A 15,584-nucleotide genomic window follows, 5' to 3' on the forward strand; every position below is an offset into this window, starting at 1 on the left:
ACTTCCATGTTGCTGTTTTGAGACTTTGGCTTCAGGAGCTGATCCGGACGCACTTTCCCACCGCTGGCCGTGTGACGTCATCAGGGTGGATTGGGCAATGAGCAGGAATGTGCGCAGCTGGAAAAAAAAGTGGATAGAGACAACGGCAGGGGGAGGGTGAAGTGATTCAACGCTTCATCTTCCGCTTACTCCCATATCTGAGGAGGAGAAGCGTTCATTTACTCCTCCTCCTCCTCCTCCCGGGTTTCTTTCCCTCGAGCCCCGCCTCGGGCCAGCAGCGGCACACCTGGAGCGCGGAGCGGCAGCAGGTAAAGGTGAGGAGGACGTCGGTGTCAATTACGGCGCGTGAGGAAGACGCAGACAGGGCGGAGGAGGTGGCGGTCGTGGTTGGAGGCTCCCCGACTCTGAAAAGTGAGTTTGTGTGATTTGTTTAAAGCTTTTCAAGGACCTGTGAACCGAGTCTCAGACGCTCCGGTGTCCCGCTGGTCTACGAGGGGCGGAAACGGTCCAAAAAGTTTGACCCATCGAAGCTCGTACTTTTCAAACACACACTTTTCTGTGGTTTTCGTCCACAGATTGAGACACGAAAACCTCCCCGTGGGTGAGCTTTGACTTTGACGCTTTCACGGCGCTGAGAAATTAGTTCAAAGGCGCAACGACCTGCAAAACATTACCCAGACGCAAAATCTCCCAAAGCCTGCATCAGTACTCTTCAGTAATCCTCCGTCAGCTCCTGTGGAAGAACTGTCCACAACACCATTCCAAACCTACTCTTTAATTTCCTAATCCTGCTATAACAATGATTTCATGATTCATGATTGTTCGACTTAGTTTCCTACATGTTTTGTTATGTGCATGTTTTGACAGTTTTTAATTTGCTTTTGGGCGTAAGATGATTTTGCTGTGTGGTTTTCAGAGATAAAGAGGCAGCATGGGTGAGGCACCAGTCAGAGAAGATGGCACAGTGACCCGATCAGCAGAGGTAAATCCGCAAATGTGATTTCATCACTTCAGTGTCTTTTTACTGTGTTTTCTTTGTCTGAAAATGTCTTTGCTGTTAAGTATGTGGGCTCATTTCCTGTGGACGACCGCTGCTTGGATGACCAGATAGAGCAACTGCACGCTCAGCTGAAGTGCCTGAAAGTAAGTCCGGAGCCTTCTGACGCTGCTAAAATTAACCAGCATCCCAAAAAGAAACAATATAGGAGAATACGAGACCTAATGTGTTTGTCTTCAATCAGGCGTGCAGAAGGAGGAGGCCCGTATCCATAAAATTCTCCATCAAAGGTGTGAAAATGTATGATGAGGACGAAACGGTGAGTGCCTCTGATGAGGACGTTATGTTTGAACCTGGAAGCGTTGAAGTTGAGGTTGTCGCACTTGGATCACTGGTTCTTGTCTCCGTCTGCAGACGCTCCTGATGGCTCATGCTCTGCGTCGAGTCTCCCTGTCCACCGCCCGGCCCGTCGATGCCCAGTTTGCCTTCGTCTCCCACAACCCGGGCAGCTCTGACGCACAACTGTACTGCCATGTCTTTCAAGCTCGGCACGCCAGAGCGGTAAGAAAGTGCAGGAGCCGCAATAGCCACAATAACGGAAAACAGGACTATTATTTAGTGAGAAGTTTCAACTCGGATTACAAAAAGATGACCTTTTTTAAGTGCAAATGTGTAACATGGCTATAAAATACTATACTTATACTATTTGCTATATTTTTTTTACATTATGGCCCTATAAACAGTGTATTTGTGATGCATGAAAGGGAGCATATGTCGCCTGCACAACAAGGCAACTGAGATGGTCAATAATCAATAAAGCCATACATCTTAATAAAACAAATTATTATAGTTTTGTAGTTTTAAAAGGCCAAGATCAGCCACACAGGTGTTTTTGATTACTAGGTTAAGGTGTCCCACCCTAATTAGGTACAACAAAACATGAGCGTGAGGTGGATGTCAATCGAGCTCAGTCTGCACACACAGTCCTAAGAAGAGATCTATTTAGACAACATAAGTGGAAACACCTGTCTGGGTGGACTGTGGGTGTGTGTTGAAACTTCAGTGTCACTATCACAGTAACCTACTATTAACACAAGAGAGAAATCCCTCGTAAGAACATACACTTTTGGATCAGGACATGCTGGCAAATAATCTACTCAGACACCTCACAGTAAGGACAGGCAGAGACAGCAGCCATAGCTGAATTCTTACCCAAAACTTAACTGTGATCTACCCCCAACCATCGCTGAGATATTGAACACTCGTCTCTAACTCGATGTCTGGAGCTGCTTTTCTTTAGTAAGTGTCTCATGTCAGATGGTGATGATGATGCTGGTTTTCCACTCTTGAAGAGTCAGTTTTGAAAAGAGCTGCACTCAGTAGCAGGTTGTTGCTTTGCAGCTCAATGATGGCTTGTTGAAGGTTGTCCAGCTCATCAGCTGGTTCCACATTAAACAGCAAATATGTTCACTTCCTTTTGTTATAACTTCATGTCCAGACGCCTGAAGGAGTTTTCACACTCAGCAGCATATTCAGATGTCACAGCAGGCTTTTGTTCTTGCACAGCAGGAAAATGCACAGTGTAACCTGCTATCCAGCTGCACTTCCTACAGCTTTAATTTCACTTCTGATGATTTCACCTTCGAAAGCAGAGAACTGAGAAGCTGCTGGAGCTCAAGGTTCAGCTCTCAGAGGTACTTGGTTAAAGTCCACCATGAAGGCCAGGTCACACAGACACGAGTTTCCACGTCAGGTTTTCCTTCATCCTCCTTCTGAATGAGGTTTCAGCTTCAACTTCAGCACTCTGGTTTGCCTTTTTACTTCAACTGCTTTAAACTGTACCACAGACCCGTTCAACAAGGCTACCATGTCACTTCACTAAGAATTTGGTTTATCAGATAACACCTTAAAATGTCAGCTGGTACTTTGCTCCCAGGTTGATGTACCTGTTGGGTTCTCTGTGCCCACTCTCTGTCCTGCAGGCACAGTTCCTGAACCTGCTGCTTTGCCGCTGTTTCCAGCTGTCGTACATAGAGAAGCACCCAGAGGAGGCCCAGGAAGTGTCTGCTGGTGCGCTGCCTCGTCGCAGCCCCTCCCTGCTCAACCACGGCTTCCCTCTCAGTGTCAGCGCCCTGGTGTCCTTCAGACGAGCCCCTTTTCAAGGGTTTTTGCCGGGGACTAAGGTTTGGACTTGCATGACTTCCTCTATTCACTCATACAACATAATATAAGGCCTGTAAGCTAGCGTTTTTGCACATGGCACTGGGAACTGATGTTGAATGTATAGACTCTATGCAGCATGTTTTTATTTGAAAACAAATACGATCTCGGTCCGGACGAGTGTTTCAGCACCGTTTCAGACTCTCACACATGCTTTGCAAAGCTGTGTTGCACAGGCAAATTAATTCAATGCACAGATTGTTTTCATAGCACCTGCGTCTTATTGCTTCAACCCCAGTGCTCCCCTTCTACTTTGCAACGTCCCCTTAAGCAGTTTCTAAGTCACTGTTGTTACTGTTGTTACTCTGCGACAGCATCCATGAGGTTGAAGTGGACAAACCAAAGCGAGAGAGTTGACTGCACTGCTGTGTGAACTTTTTCTAGTTGACCATCCGAGCCTGTGCACTTCTAAACTACTAAACTACCTGCACTCAAACGTTTTCTTTTTCCATCATCTACAGAAGAAGAGTCAAAAGTCTCCTGACGACCCGCACAGCAGCCAAGATGAGGTCTTCCCCACCTCCTCCCCCTCCCTGGTGCGCAAGAAAGCCATCCGCACTAAAGCCCTGCGCTCTGGGGCTTACCGCTCCTTCACGTTCACGCCGCTCAAACAGCGAGGCGTTCAGGAGCGACTCAGTGCGTCACAAGGTGGGCCGAGTGTTCACAGAGCGCTTTCAAGAGTCAAAGAGTTGATTAGGTAAAGCAAACCCCTCAGTGTCAGGTGATGGGCTGTCACTCACCATTTGTTGTGGTGTCAGAAGGTCGTTTCTGTCATTTGGACAACTTAATTAGGTGATGGATGATGGTTTTTGTCTCACATGGGTCGTCAAAGCTTTTCACTGTTGAGCTTCTCTCACTGATGTTCATTTTACAATTAGCTTTAAAGCACTGAAACACAAACTCTGGTTTTATGGCTTATTTCATTACTACGTCACATTTCCTTCACTGAGTTGGGATTACATTTGGATGCTTCCACCATTTCTCCACTTTTTGAATTCTTGTAGCGTTAACATCTCCTAAACTCGCAGTGATTTTCTCTTCTCGTATTTGAAGCAGGAAAGGATCAAGACAAGACACCAGCGAGGAGATCCCGTGCTCCAAGCTTGGCCGAAACCGAAGAAGCACTGGCTCAAGCGGTGTGGTGCTGGGCCGGTATCGCAACGTGAGTGTCGGTATGCATTGGCCAGATCTCGCCGGCGCTGCCATCTTTGGTGTGTCAGTGTTTTTTTTCCTTCTGTGTTTTAGTGACAGCAGCTATTCCCTGCTGGCAGACGATGTTCTGGGATCGTACCTCCTGTGCCCACATCCTAAAAAAAACAAATGTGGCTCCCTCATCATTCGCTTCCCCTCCGGTCTGATCACCCACCTCATAGAAAACACTTGGAAAGGGAAATTCCTGCTGGAGGTAACTGCTTTCTACATAATTGTTAGCAAACATTGTGGTAGTGGCCGAGATATGTAGTGAAAATAAACCATAAGGTATAGACTGCAGACAGACTAGACTACAGAAGAAATTGATCATAGTTGCACAATATGTGTGTATTTACGTCTCCATAGCCACACCCTAGCTTGGTTGGTATGATATTGATGTTGGCAAATCATTTTGACAGCATCGTGTTTCTACAGTCAGCGATGTTTTGTCACTATTGAACTTCACTACCATCTGCTGGATTTTAAGATGTATGGCATTTATTCCACCAGAGCCAAATACTCTCCCATCTCCCAATGTTAACGAAAGTGGAAAAATTAAGCGTTGTATCTGGTCCATAATTAAATGGGTTCTTCTAATGCTGCCAGTAGTTTTTTCACAATCCTGCCAACAAACAAGCCAACGAAGCAGACGGAAAACATACCCTCTGTGGTGGAGGTAGCAAGCCATATTTCCAGTGCTGCAAAACCACATTAAATTGAAGAATCAAGGTTACTTGTGGAAACAAATTTCTACGCAATTCAGTGTCACATTTAGAAACTGGGATCTGGGCTGTTTGAGATGCAGATCAGTGGATCTCAACAGAAGCTGTGAGGGTCGGTGAGTTTTGAAGAGGAAAAATATTCTTAGATATTTGGGCTATTTACTGCGCAAAATCCCATAAAACTGAGACCATAATAAGTCTAAAACTCCACTGAAACTAAGAATAATCAAAATCTTGTTGGATTAGATTATAATTGCATCTGCAACTTGACAATTCTGTGTAACACACAGTTGTGATTTTGCACTAATTTGCTGTTTCTTTGGTTTATCTTTGCGGCAGAAATGCAAGACTGAGTTCAGTTCCATTGCAGAACTGATCGAGCACTTCACAGAGGTCCGGGACGAGCTGCCGTGTCTGCTGAGCTGTGCCCGGGTGAACCACTGCTACGAGTGGGAGGAGAACATCAGCAAACAGCAGGCTGTAAAGCCTCGCAAGAGCCTGACCAAAGCCAAAGTGAAAAGTACCCACAGGAAGGAATGGGTTTAAACCCCCGGACACCGGCACGTGTGGACTGCCAGCCTTCTAAACAAGTGACACCTTTTGGTTTATTTCTTTTGCACAAATATAATCTCTTACTTTTATATGACATTTGGTGTTTTGGGAATGTTTCACAAACTGTATAACACAATGCACCTATGAACAGTGTTGGCACTTAATAGTCTATGAGTCATTTCATCAAAGGGTACTTATATGTCAAAGGTTTGATATTTTGTGTTTGCTGCTTTTATGTTTTTCAATATATTTTTCTAAAAATATTTTTATTTGTGTCTATAAGGCATCAGTCAGTTTATTAGTGTTTTTAAGATGTGAAATTAACAACCTGAAACTGGAATTGATGGTGCAGATTGTTGCACCTGGCAAAGCCAAGATGTTGCACAAATATTTTGTTTCATTGCATTTTAATCTTTCCTAAATGTTACTCTTTGTGTGTTTATATGTAAGCAGTAACGGTATACATGATGATGATGTGTCCTGGTATAAGAAAATATGACCGTGACACTAAATATTTTCTATATCTTGACACCTCGGTGTGTTAGTGCGCTTATATCCTCAACGTTTGTGTGCTGTCAGACTAACTCACTTGCGTTTGTTTTAGTGGTCATTTTAACAGGTAGTGTTTTGTGCAGTTTAATATATACCTTGCACACGGATTGTGGCAGTGGTATGGAGTATTAGGTCTGCCTTGGGGTTTTGGTTATTATAACGGAGTGTAATATTGTTTTCCAGTCCAAATACCTAATTTAGGCACTTTGTACCATCTTTTCCGCGTTAGGCCAACGAACACTTTTCATGTTGTTCACCCCTGTTTGAGATTAAATGACAGGTGTTTTCAACCCACACCCTGGAAAAGTTTTATTTTCCTTCCTTTATGACTCTGTGCAAAAACATCACCTGCAGCTTAGCTACTGAAGTAGCACAGATATCACTTTGATGCTAATAATGGAGGTTAGTCTGTACACAGTATTAAATCTCAGGGCCGAACTCCACATGGGGGTGCTTAATGTGTACCTAGGGTCAGAAGAGATTGCTACACTGATATATACTCAGGTGCCAGTTTATTAGGTACACCAAGCTAAAGCTAATGCAGTCTAAAACTACAGTCTGATACCTTGGATAGGATGGTTGTAATTCTCAGTTATTGTTGAAACTATTACAGCGACCATTTTGGAGGATGTAGTCTGTCATGCTGTTGAACTGTTTTACATTATACAGAGGTGTGTTTCTGTTATTTAACCTACCCCCATGGTTATATATTGGGTGGACAAAATAAGAGAAACACCTATCATCATAATACCATACAATTCTACTGCACCACAAATGTAGCCTCGAAAATGACCATACAGTCGAATCAACATCAAACAATTTTAACAAAAACAGAATTATAACCTTCTTGAAGGTGGGGTTACTGCAGGACTGTTGCATTGGACTGCTGGAGTTTTAGCTAGCTGTACCTAATAAACTGGTCACTGGGTGTATTTGTTAGATATATTTTAAAATATACTTTCTTCTCTCTTAGGAGTACCCTCCCTGTTGTTCATCATTACACTGGTGTATGTCAATTTAAATAGTTTAACATTATTCCTCAGCTTTTTGCCAAACGTAAGTCAAAAGTAACTCAAGTTTAGCCGGACACGGAAGGAAGAAGTAGCTAACATTAGTTAGGTGGGGGTTAGCTAGAAGGGGACACATCATAAAGGGTTACAAAGGAACTATTTTCTTGCTTGCTACAAAAACACTCAACATACACAACTCTATACAAAGCGTGGTTGTGTGGTCATATGTAAAGATAAAAAATATTTAATTCTATTGCGCTTACCGCCTGCTAACTTCGACCTCACTTCCCCCTCTGCAAAATGGCCGCCGGTCTGAGGCCTTTTAATCTCCCAACGGTTGTTTGTGGTTGCTAAGCAACTTGGAAACGCCGTGGGAAGAGTAGCAGGGAGAAGAGTGGCAGGAGACCTGCAACAAGACCAGACCAGAATAATCACCACCGTCTTTGGAAACATTTCCACCTACTCAACCTTCTTTGAAAATCACCTGCTGTGTGATAGCCTCTGCATTTCTCAGTGGACATCAACCTGGATGTGGGCTGCTAGTTAGCTGTTAGCTGCCAGAGCTTGTCATGTGATTATCTAGGTTAGCTAATGCTGCAGCAGCTGTGCAGAAATGCATTGATGAGGCAGAGCTGAGCCCTTTTTTTTTTTTTTTTACATATTATCCACTGCACACGCTGATGTTGAGACATGGGCTCCGAGGCGGTGAAGGTGGTGGTCCGGTGCAGACCCCTGAATGACAGGGAGAAGGCTCTCTGCTCTAAGATGGTGCTGTCCATGGACCTGCACCGCTGCCAGTGCTTCATAGAGAAGCCCGGAGCAGCAGATGAGCCGCCCAAACAGTTCACTTTCGATGGGACCTACTTCATCGATCAGACCACTGAGCAGATGTACAATGAGATTGCCTATCCTCTGGTTGAGGTAAGCTCCTGGGACCTATTTTCAGTTTTTATGCTAGAGCTTTTCATTTATTTCAGGCTTTTTTGTCCTTTATCCTAAAAAGATGCTATAACTTCTTTTCGAGACATATGATTTTTTTAGTCTGGCCACACTAAAGGAACAACATTTCATCTTAAGTGAAATGTTGCTGTTCTATTGGCGTCATCTTCCTTATTTCAAGCAATATTTCCCCTTTTTACTGCTTTTTTTCTTGTTTTAGAGAGATGAGTTTTTGCACTGTTCTGTTTGTTTGTTTTCAGTCCAAATGCAGAGCAACAATGTGGGGATCCCTGCATTACAAAAGTAGCATGCTGGTCACTGGACACCCCCAGCCCTACAACAGCAAGCTATATCTTATTGCTAGTGACTCCAGACCTCATTATTTACTTAACAGTCTCCTGTCAGTCACTTGCAAAGGTCAGCAGGCTGCCGGTCTTTTAAAAAGCCTAATGAAAAAGGTCACTTACGCCACATTTTGTCTTTTTGCAGGGTGTCACTGAGGGATACAATGGCACAATTTTTGCCTATGGACAAACTGGAAGTGGGAAGTCTTTCACCATGCAGGGAGTGTCCGAGCCTGTGGCCCAGAGGGGGGTCATTCCACGGGCCTTTGAGCACATCTTTGAGAGTATTCAGGTAGGCTGGACAACTGTTGTCAACTGTGGAACAACTGTGTCACGCAAAAAAGTGCTTGAAATCAGTATGTGGCTATAACTTAGCGTTGTACACACTTGCTTCATTCTGGTGGATCTAGTCTCTGTCCATCCTTGTCTAAACTCTGTGCGCTCAGAGAGAATAACTTCTTTTTTTGTGTGCAAGCTAGTGTGCAGAAAACACAAAATTCCTGGTGAGGGCCTCCTACTTGGAGATTTACAATGAAGAAATTCGAGACCTTTTGGGGAGTGACACCAAACAGAGATTGGAGGTAAGGCGTTGTTTCAATAAACCAATCAGGCTGCGCTGTGTAACATTAGAGGCCAGAGGGATTATTGTTCTTTTCTACAATCGTTATGAAACCTGTTTTTCAGACTGTTCTCTGACAGGGAGCACAGCGCTTATGTTTGGTGCACAATACTGTACAAGTTGCCATGGGGACTTAAAAGCTGAGTAATTACATGATTCGTCTAAGGTCAAGGTGTTTGAGCAAGGTGACAGATTTGGATGGTGCTGTCTTTTTATTTGTGTGTGTGTGTGTGTGTGTGTGTGTGTGTGGCTGACGAATGCGTAGCTGAAAGAGCATCCGGAGCGTGGGGTGTATGTGCGGGACCTCTCCATGCACACGGTGCACAGTGTGGGGGAGTGCGAGAGAATCATAGAGCAAGGCTGGAGAAACCGGGCGGTGGGCTACACACTGATGAACAAAGACTCTTCCCGCTCACACTCCATCTTCACCATCCATTTGGAGATCTGCAGCACAGGTGAAAACACACACACACAATGACACAGTACTTGTAGCATGTTGAAACATGCCTATAATGTGCTTGACATGAAATAAAGGTACTTTCCATGAATTATTTGAGTGTTCGTACAGAAAAACGAGTCAGTTTGACAACCCTGATAATTTGATCATGATTTTTGACATATTCAACTGAAAACAGCATAAAGACAATATATTTCATGTTTGACCTCATTAACTTCATTGATTTTTGTAAATATCTGTTTATTCTGAATCTGATGCAGCAACATGTTTCAAACTAGTTGGGACAGGAGCAACTAAAGACTGGGAAAGTTGTGGAATGCTCCAACAACACCTGTTTGGAACATTCCACAAGTAAACAGGTTGATTGGTAACAGTGATAGTGTCATGATTGGGTATGAAAGGAGCATCCTGGAAAGGCTCAGTGGTTCACAGCGAGGATGGAGGGAGGTTCACCACTTTGTGAACACATGATCGGATAAAGGAAGTTACTACATGGACTCGGGAACACTTGATGCTGTGTGTGAACACAGTTTGTTTGCAAATGATTGATTCTGTTTTTATTCATGTTTTACACAGCATCCCAACTTTTTTGGAATCAGGGTTGCACACAGAATAAGAAAACAACACAGCTGAATAATATACATAATAGTCAAGTCAGGTCTTTTTATTCATAGACCTCAATCAAACACAACACGTCTTGCTTTACAGAGAGATGATCATTCTAATCAGAAACACACAAAAAAGTACGAAATCAAGTGTAAATCAATAAAAGCATGCCAATCAATAATTATGGCTAAAAGTATAAGATAATCAATAGACTGCACAGAGAACTAATGAATAAAACAAAGACAGTGACCCACTGTGTCTGCATTGAGACTACTAAAAAGCTTAAAAAGAGATAATAAGGTTCAGTACCAACAGCTATTTTCTTTAACAATTTTAGTGTTTCATGGTGGATTTGTTTGCTTGGATGCAAACTTTTTTTTCTCTGCTTGGCCTTTGTCACCTCACACTCTCAGATGCAGCTGGCCAGGACCATCTGCGGGCGGGTAAACTCAACCTCGTTGACCTGGCAGGAAGCGAGCGCCAGTCTAAAACCGGCGCCACTGGTGAGCGACTCCGCGAGGCCACCAAGATCAACCTCTCCCTCTCGGCCCTGGGGAACGTCATCTCCGCCCTGGTGGACGGGCGCTCCAAATACATCCCCTACCGGGACTCCAAGCTGACCCGACTGCTGCAGGACTCGCTGGGAGGAAACACGCGCACCTTGATGATCGCCTGCCTCTCCCCCGCGGACAACAACTATGAGGAAAGCCTGAGCACGCTGCGCTATGCCAACCGGGCCAAGAGCATCCAGAACAGGCCCCGTATCAATGAGGACCCCAAGGATGCTCTGCTTCGAGAGTATCAGGAGGAGATCAAGAAGTTGCGGGCCCTCGTCTCAGGCCAGCTGGGCTCTGCTAACCTTGAGTGTAAGTGAGATATTTTGTGACTGACAGCCTTATTTGAATTCTGCCAAGTTATTTAAATTGAGATATGTTTCATTTGCATTTGCTTCTTTGTTGAATGCTTTTTATTACCTGTCTTGCTAAAAAGAAACAACTCCTGCTTTTTGTCCTTTTGTTTATTCTGCAGCTCTGCTGACTGGTCAGATGCTCGAAGCGTCCCCCGCTGTTCCTTCAAGGCCACAGTCCAGCACCACAGAAGCAGAGAAGGAGAAGATTAAAGAGGCAACTACAGGCCGTTCCCATACCGATATATCACTTCACATCTCTACATGCATTGTGTACGAACCAGGTGATTAATGGGTCTGCATTCTGCGCTCTCCACAGGAGTACGAGCAGAGGCTGGCCAAGTTGCAGGCCGAGTACAATGCAGAGCAGGAGTCCAAAGCAAAGCTGCAGGAGGACATTGCTGCCCTGCGTTCCTCCTATGAATCCAAGCTGTCTGACGTGGAGAAGGCCCAATCCAGCAGGGGGAGCTCTGTCCTAAGGAACGGTGACGGAAAATCATCTGCCCACAACAAAGAGCGGTGTAAGTAGTTTCTGATGATCATTTTGTCCAAAAGCACTCGTGAAACATCACTCCTGACTAAGTCTGAGCCAGTTCAACATTGTTGTGTAAGATTGCTTTGTTTATCAAGAGTCCTTGTTATTGTGTCCTCCTGTCCTTGTATGCTGACACTGCTTTGGATTGTCTTGCTTCTTAGCATCAGTGAGCTCCAGCTGTATGACACAGCTGACTGGAGAGGAGCTCCACTATAGCACTGAACCCATGAGCCACAGCACAACTGGAGACACTTCCCTGACTGAGGTACCCTCCACAAGCTTCCACCATCAACCACCAATCACTCTGAACATTATAGCTGCTGGCATGAAGGCTCATTAGAAACATAATGGGTATTATTTCCTCATGTTGGTGAGCCAGCCTGCCGTACCCTGTGCAGCAGTCGGTGTCAAAGATGGTCCCACAGAGTCACCTGACGTGACTGCTGCAGGGCCTCTGGACCAGCAGCACGTCCTGGAAAGGTTTGTGGGCATCTTGCACACTAACAACCATCAGCGCTGTCTGAACTGCATGATAAAACTTCACCATATTGTGTGCACAGGATGTGCAGCGTGTCGTCATAGCGACCTAACACGTTCTTGTGAACAGCAGTACATGATGGATATTTTATGATAAATCAACCAATATTAGTTTATTGCAGATACATTGGTATCAATGTTTAAATGTGCTCAGTATGATTTTAGTATGTGTTGATCACAATTTAACTAAAAAACAACAACATACGATCCAAATTGAGAATGGTTTTTTTTTTTTTTATTTTGTGTGATTTGTTAAAAATTACTGTGACCTCCATGCAGCACTCGTGCTCGTTCGTCTCTCCTCAGACTGCAGCAGCTGGAGCAGCAGGTGGTGGGAGGAGAGCAGGCCAGGAACAAGGAGCTGCAGCAGAGACACCGGCAGAGGAAGAGCCTCGCAGACCAGAGGAAAGTCCATCTCATCCGCGCTCTGTCGGAGAACAGCGAGGAGAGTGAAAATGTGCTGCTGAACGTCTACAACTCCATCCAGGAGGAGGTCCATGCCAAAAGCCAAATGCTGGTCAAAGTCCAAGGCAAGGTGGGTCAGCGGGCTCTATGGGACATACAACAGGCTTCGAGCAACTGTAAAGTATTTTCACTGCTCTGAAAATATCCTGACTTTCATTTTCGCTGGAAAATGCTCCATGTTGCTGCTCCTCGTGGTTCAAATGATAACGACTGAAAGCATACTCAGTGCAGCGGATCAGTCCTAACTGGCCTAACAGTCTCTTTGATGCGTATTTGCTCCTGTTATCATTAAATAAAAGTAAAAGCACTTTTTCTTTCATTAACTGTGAACCCAGAGAAGCTCCTGTCTCCTCCTGGACTGACTGATTTGGGAAGTGAAACTGTTAAGTTAGTCAGCAAATCTCACAAAGTCAACACTAAATGAAGCTGGAGTGTCTTTAAACCTCTCATTGCTGAATGATATGCTCTGCCATTCAACTGCAAAACCACATCCACCTGTTCTGACAGCTGAAAGCAGCCAAGTTGGAGATCCGTGACCTGCAGGCGGAGTTCGAGGTGGAGAGGAACGACTACCTGGCAACAATCCGGCGGCTGGAGAGGGAGGGTCAGCTGCTGCACAGCCTGCTGGAGCGCATGGCGCCCCTGGTGCGCCGTGACTGCAACTACAGCGGCCTGGACCGCTTGAAGAAAGAAGCTGTCTGGGACGAGGACAGCGCCACCTGGAGGCTGCCGGATGTGATGGTGCAGAAAACAACGCTGCCTTCAGGTGCACCGTGTGAAGAGGACATATAGAAAATAGACTTACTGTAAAAGTGCATCAGTAATGATGCAGCTTGTGAGATTGTAAAGTCTTTATGTGCTTTCCTGAAATCTTTCCTTAAATATTATCTCTCTTTCTTTCCGTCTCATAGCAGTGGCTCCAAAACTTTCAGCTCACAGAGGTTCTGCCGCTGATGTCGGAGAACCATTCATGGTGTGTTTATGGTCTGTGCATCATTTTCTGCTCACAAACACCGAAAAAACGTCACACAGCCTTACACCTGTGTGTTTTTAGCAGGTGGAGGAGGACAGGTACAAGGAAATGCTGGACCGCAGCGACAGCGAGAACATCGCCAGCAGCTACTTCAAGTCCAAGAGAGCGAGCCAGCTGCTGGGACGTGAGGCCACCAAGGGACACGGTAAGAGCTGAATCTGCAGCCTTCTCCACTGACCAAGTGACTGAACAATGCAGGATGATGGAGACTACAAATAATAGCTAATAGTTAGCTAATAAGCTCTATTGCAGAATGGTGTCTCTTCATGCTCACTGTGGTAAATCTGCAGGCTGCCGGCGTTCTGCGTGTTTCTGGTCTTTAGATTCTCAAATTCAGTTCAGTTCAGTTCAGTTATTGGAGGGGAGGCCTTGTAGCTCCTGTGCTGGTTTTGCCCGTCTGATGGAGCTCTTCTCCTGCAGCCATCCTCTCTCCTCCCCTGGTGAACGGGGCGGCCCACCTCACTGTGAGCGGTTCCACCATGAACCCGCCTGTCAGCTCGCGACCCTTCCGCCTGGAGTCGTTGGATGTGCCCGTGTCCTCCAGTGGTAAGGTGAAGCGCAAAAAAAGCAAGTCGCTCATCCATAACGAGGGGCTTTGAAAAGACTGCGGCTCCCTTCATACTGAAACACAAAATATTTTATAGTCTGTGGAATCTTTGATAGCCACCAGAATTGTGCACATTTGGCATCCAGCTGTGTCTTAAATCACATTGTGAAAGCTCGTTTTGAACACAACGCTACCTACTTTATGATACTACCCTTCCATTCTTACACTGTAACTAAAACCTTGTGATTGGTGCACTGCGGGACTCAAAGTCCAGTTATATAATATTTAAACCCCCATGTGTTTTCACTGATTGTAAACTGGAAATTTTAACCTGTTGCTGATCTAACATTTAAAACTACAATTGCTGCTGAGTAGATCAAATAAAATATTTCATCCACTTCATGGCTAATTTCATTTACTTTAAAAAGCCATTCAAACTTGGCTTGTTCAGAGTGTTATGAACCATAATAAGATCTCAGTCAGCAACGTGTCAGACCAGTTTGTAGTGTAGTCTAGTGAAAATAGATGACTCACATGTGGGTCAGAGGGGCTGTTGTCCAGGCAGCAGCGCTGACAGGTAGTAGACGGTTATCTCAGGTTACACATGACCTCTGGGGTCAGCAGTGTGGATTTTGGTGTGACTTGAGCCCAATAAAAAGAGAGAACCTTTCATTTCTGCTTGAGAATCTGTGAAAATGTAGTTTGATACCAATCTCAAAAGGTTGCATGGATTTATTTTGATGATCAATCCTGTGATATAGGATTTACAACACATGCACAAAATGCTGTCTGCTTAGTTTGTGTTTTTTGCAACAGCAACATCTCAAGCGCTGCAGTTTTAAATACGCATCTCTGCCGCTGAACTCAATCCTTTCCGCAGCTCACTTTTCTGTCTGTGTATCATATTTCTAACTTTGGCTATGGTCTGATTTCTTCACCCATTGTTTAATATTACTTGACCGGCAGAGAGCCGTGTCAGTTTCAAAACTTGACACCCTTTATTTGCCCGTGCGCCGACACACCAGACACAGATACTGGCTCATTAAGCGAGACCCTTGCCTTACTGAGAGCTAACACTGCAGATAGAAACTGTAATTGTCTCTTACAATAATCAACCACATGCTTATTCGGTGGCTTCTGGACTGTTGCGTAAACGCCTTGCCATTCAGATAAGTCAGTGGGAGGGGTATGGAGGAAACAGAAGGGAAAACACTGGACTGTGAGTTCACACGGAGGTGGGGCTCAAGATAATCGGATAACGGAAGAACAGCTGAGCAGGCTTTCTCATAGCTCGAGTGGCGTGTAAGATGAGCAGTATGACTGATAGTGTATTCTGTAAGTGGAGTGCTGG

The 15,584-nt window shown here is 44.9% G+C and overlaps 2 protein-coding genes across 4 annotated transcripts; both read left to right on the top strand.

The window, feature by feature from the left end:
• The first annotated feature begins 210 nt into the window (after positions 1-210).
• Positions 211-7,031, top strand: sh2d5 (SH2 domain containing 5). 3 transcript variants are annotated; one of them, XM_041954688.1, is made up of 11 exons: positions 211-411; positions 576-601; positions 917-982; positions 1,063-1,143; positions 1,242-1,316; positions 1,412-1,558; positions 2,980-3,180; positions 3,679-3,865; positions 4,271-4,379; positions 4,463-4,622; positions 5,470-7,031. In XM_041954688.1, the coding sequence occupies exons 3-11, from the start codon at positions 932-934 to the stop codon at positions 5,674-5,676; spliced, it is 1,218 nt and encodes a 405-aa protein (XP_041810622.1). In that variant the 5' UTR covers positions 211-411; positions 576-601; positions 917-931; the 3' UTR covers positions 5,677-7,031. The 3 variants fall into 3 exon arrangements, with proteins under 3 accessions (XP_041810622.1, XP_041810614.1, XP_041810629.1); XM_041954680.1 differs by lacking the exon at positions 576-601; XM_041954695.1 differs by lacking the exon at positions 576-601 and having other exon boundaries at positions 4,274-4,379; positions 5,470-7,030.
• A 903-nt stretch (positions 7,032-7,934) lies between these two features.
• Positions 7,935-14,550, top strand: kif17 (kinesin family member 17). The gene is made up of 14 exons (XM_041956037.1): positions 7,935-8,165; positions 8,673-8,819; positions 9,007-9,108; positions 9,412-9,601; positions 10,623-11,075; positions 11,239-11,333; positions 11,436-11,637; positions 11,813-11,916; positions 12,031-12,131; positions 12,495-12,723; positions 13,161-13,419; positions 13,565-13,626; positions 13,708-13,831; positions 14,107-14,550. Exons 1-14 carry the CDS (start codon positions 7,935-7,937, stop codon positions 14,283-14,285), a joined length of 2,478 nt encoding a protein of 825 aa, XP_041811971.1. The 3' UTR covers positions 14,286-14,550.
• Positions 14,551-15,584: the final 1,034 nt, after the last annotated feature.

Source organism: Chelmon rostratus, chromosome 2, assembly GCF_017976325.1.
Source record: "Chelmon rostratus isolate fCheRos1 chromosome 2, fCheRos1.pri, whole genome shotgun sequence".
Lineage (NCBI taxonomy): Eukaryota > Metazoa > Chordata > Actinopteri > Chaetodontiformes > Chaetodontidae > Chelmon > Chelmon rostratus.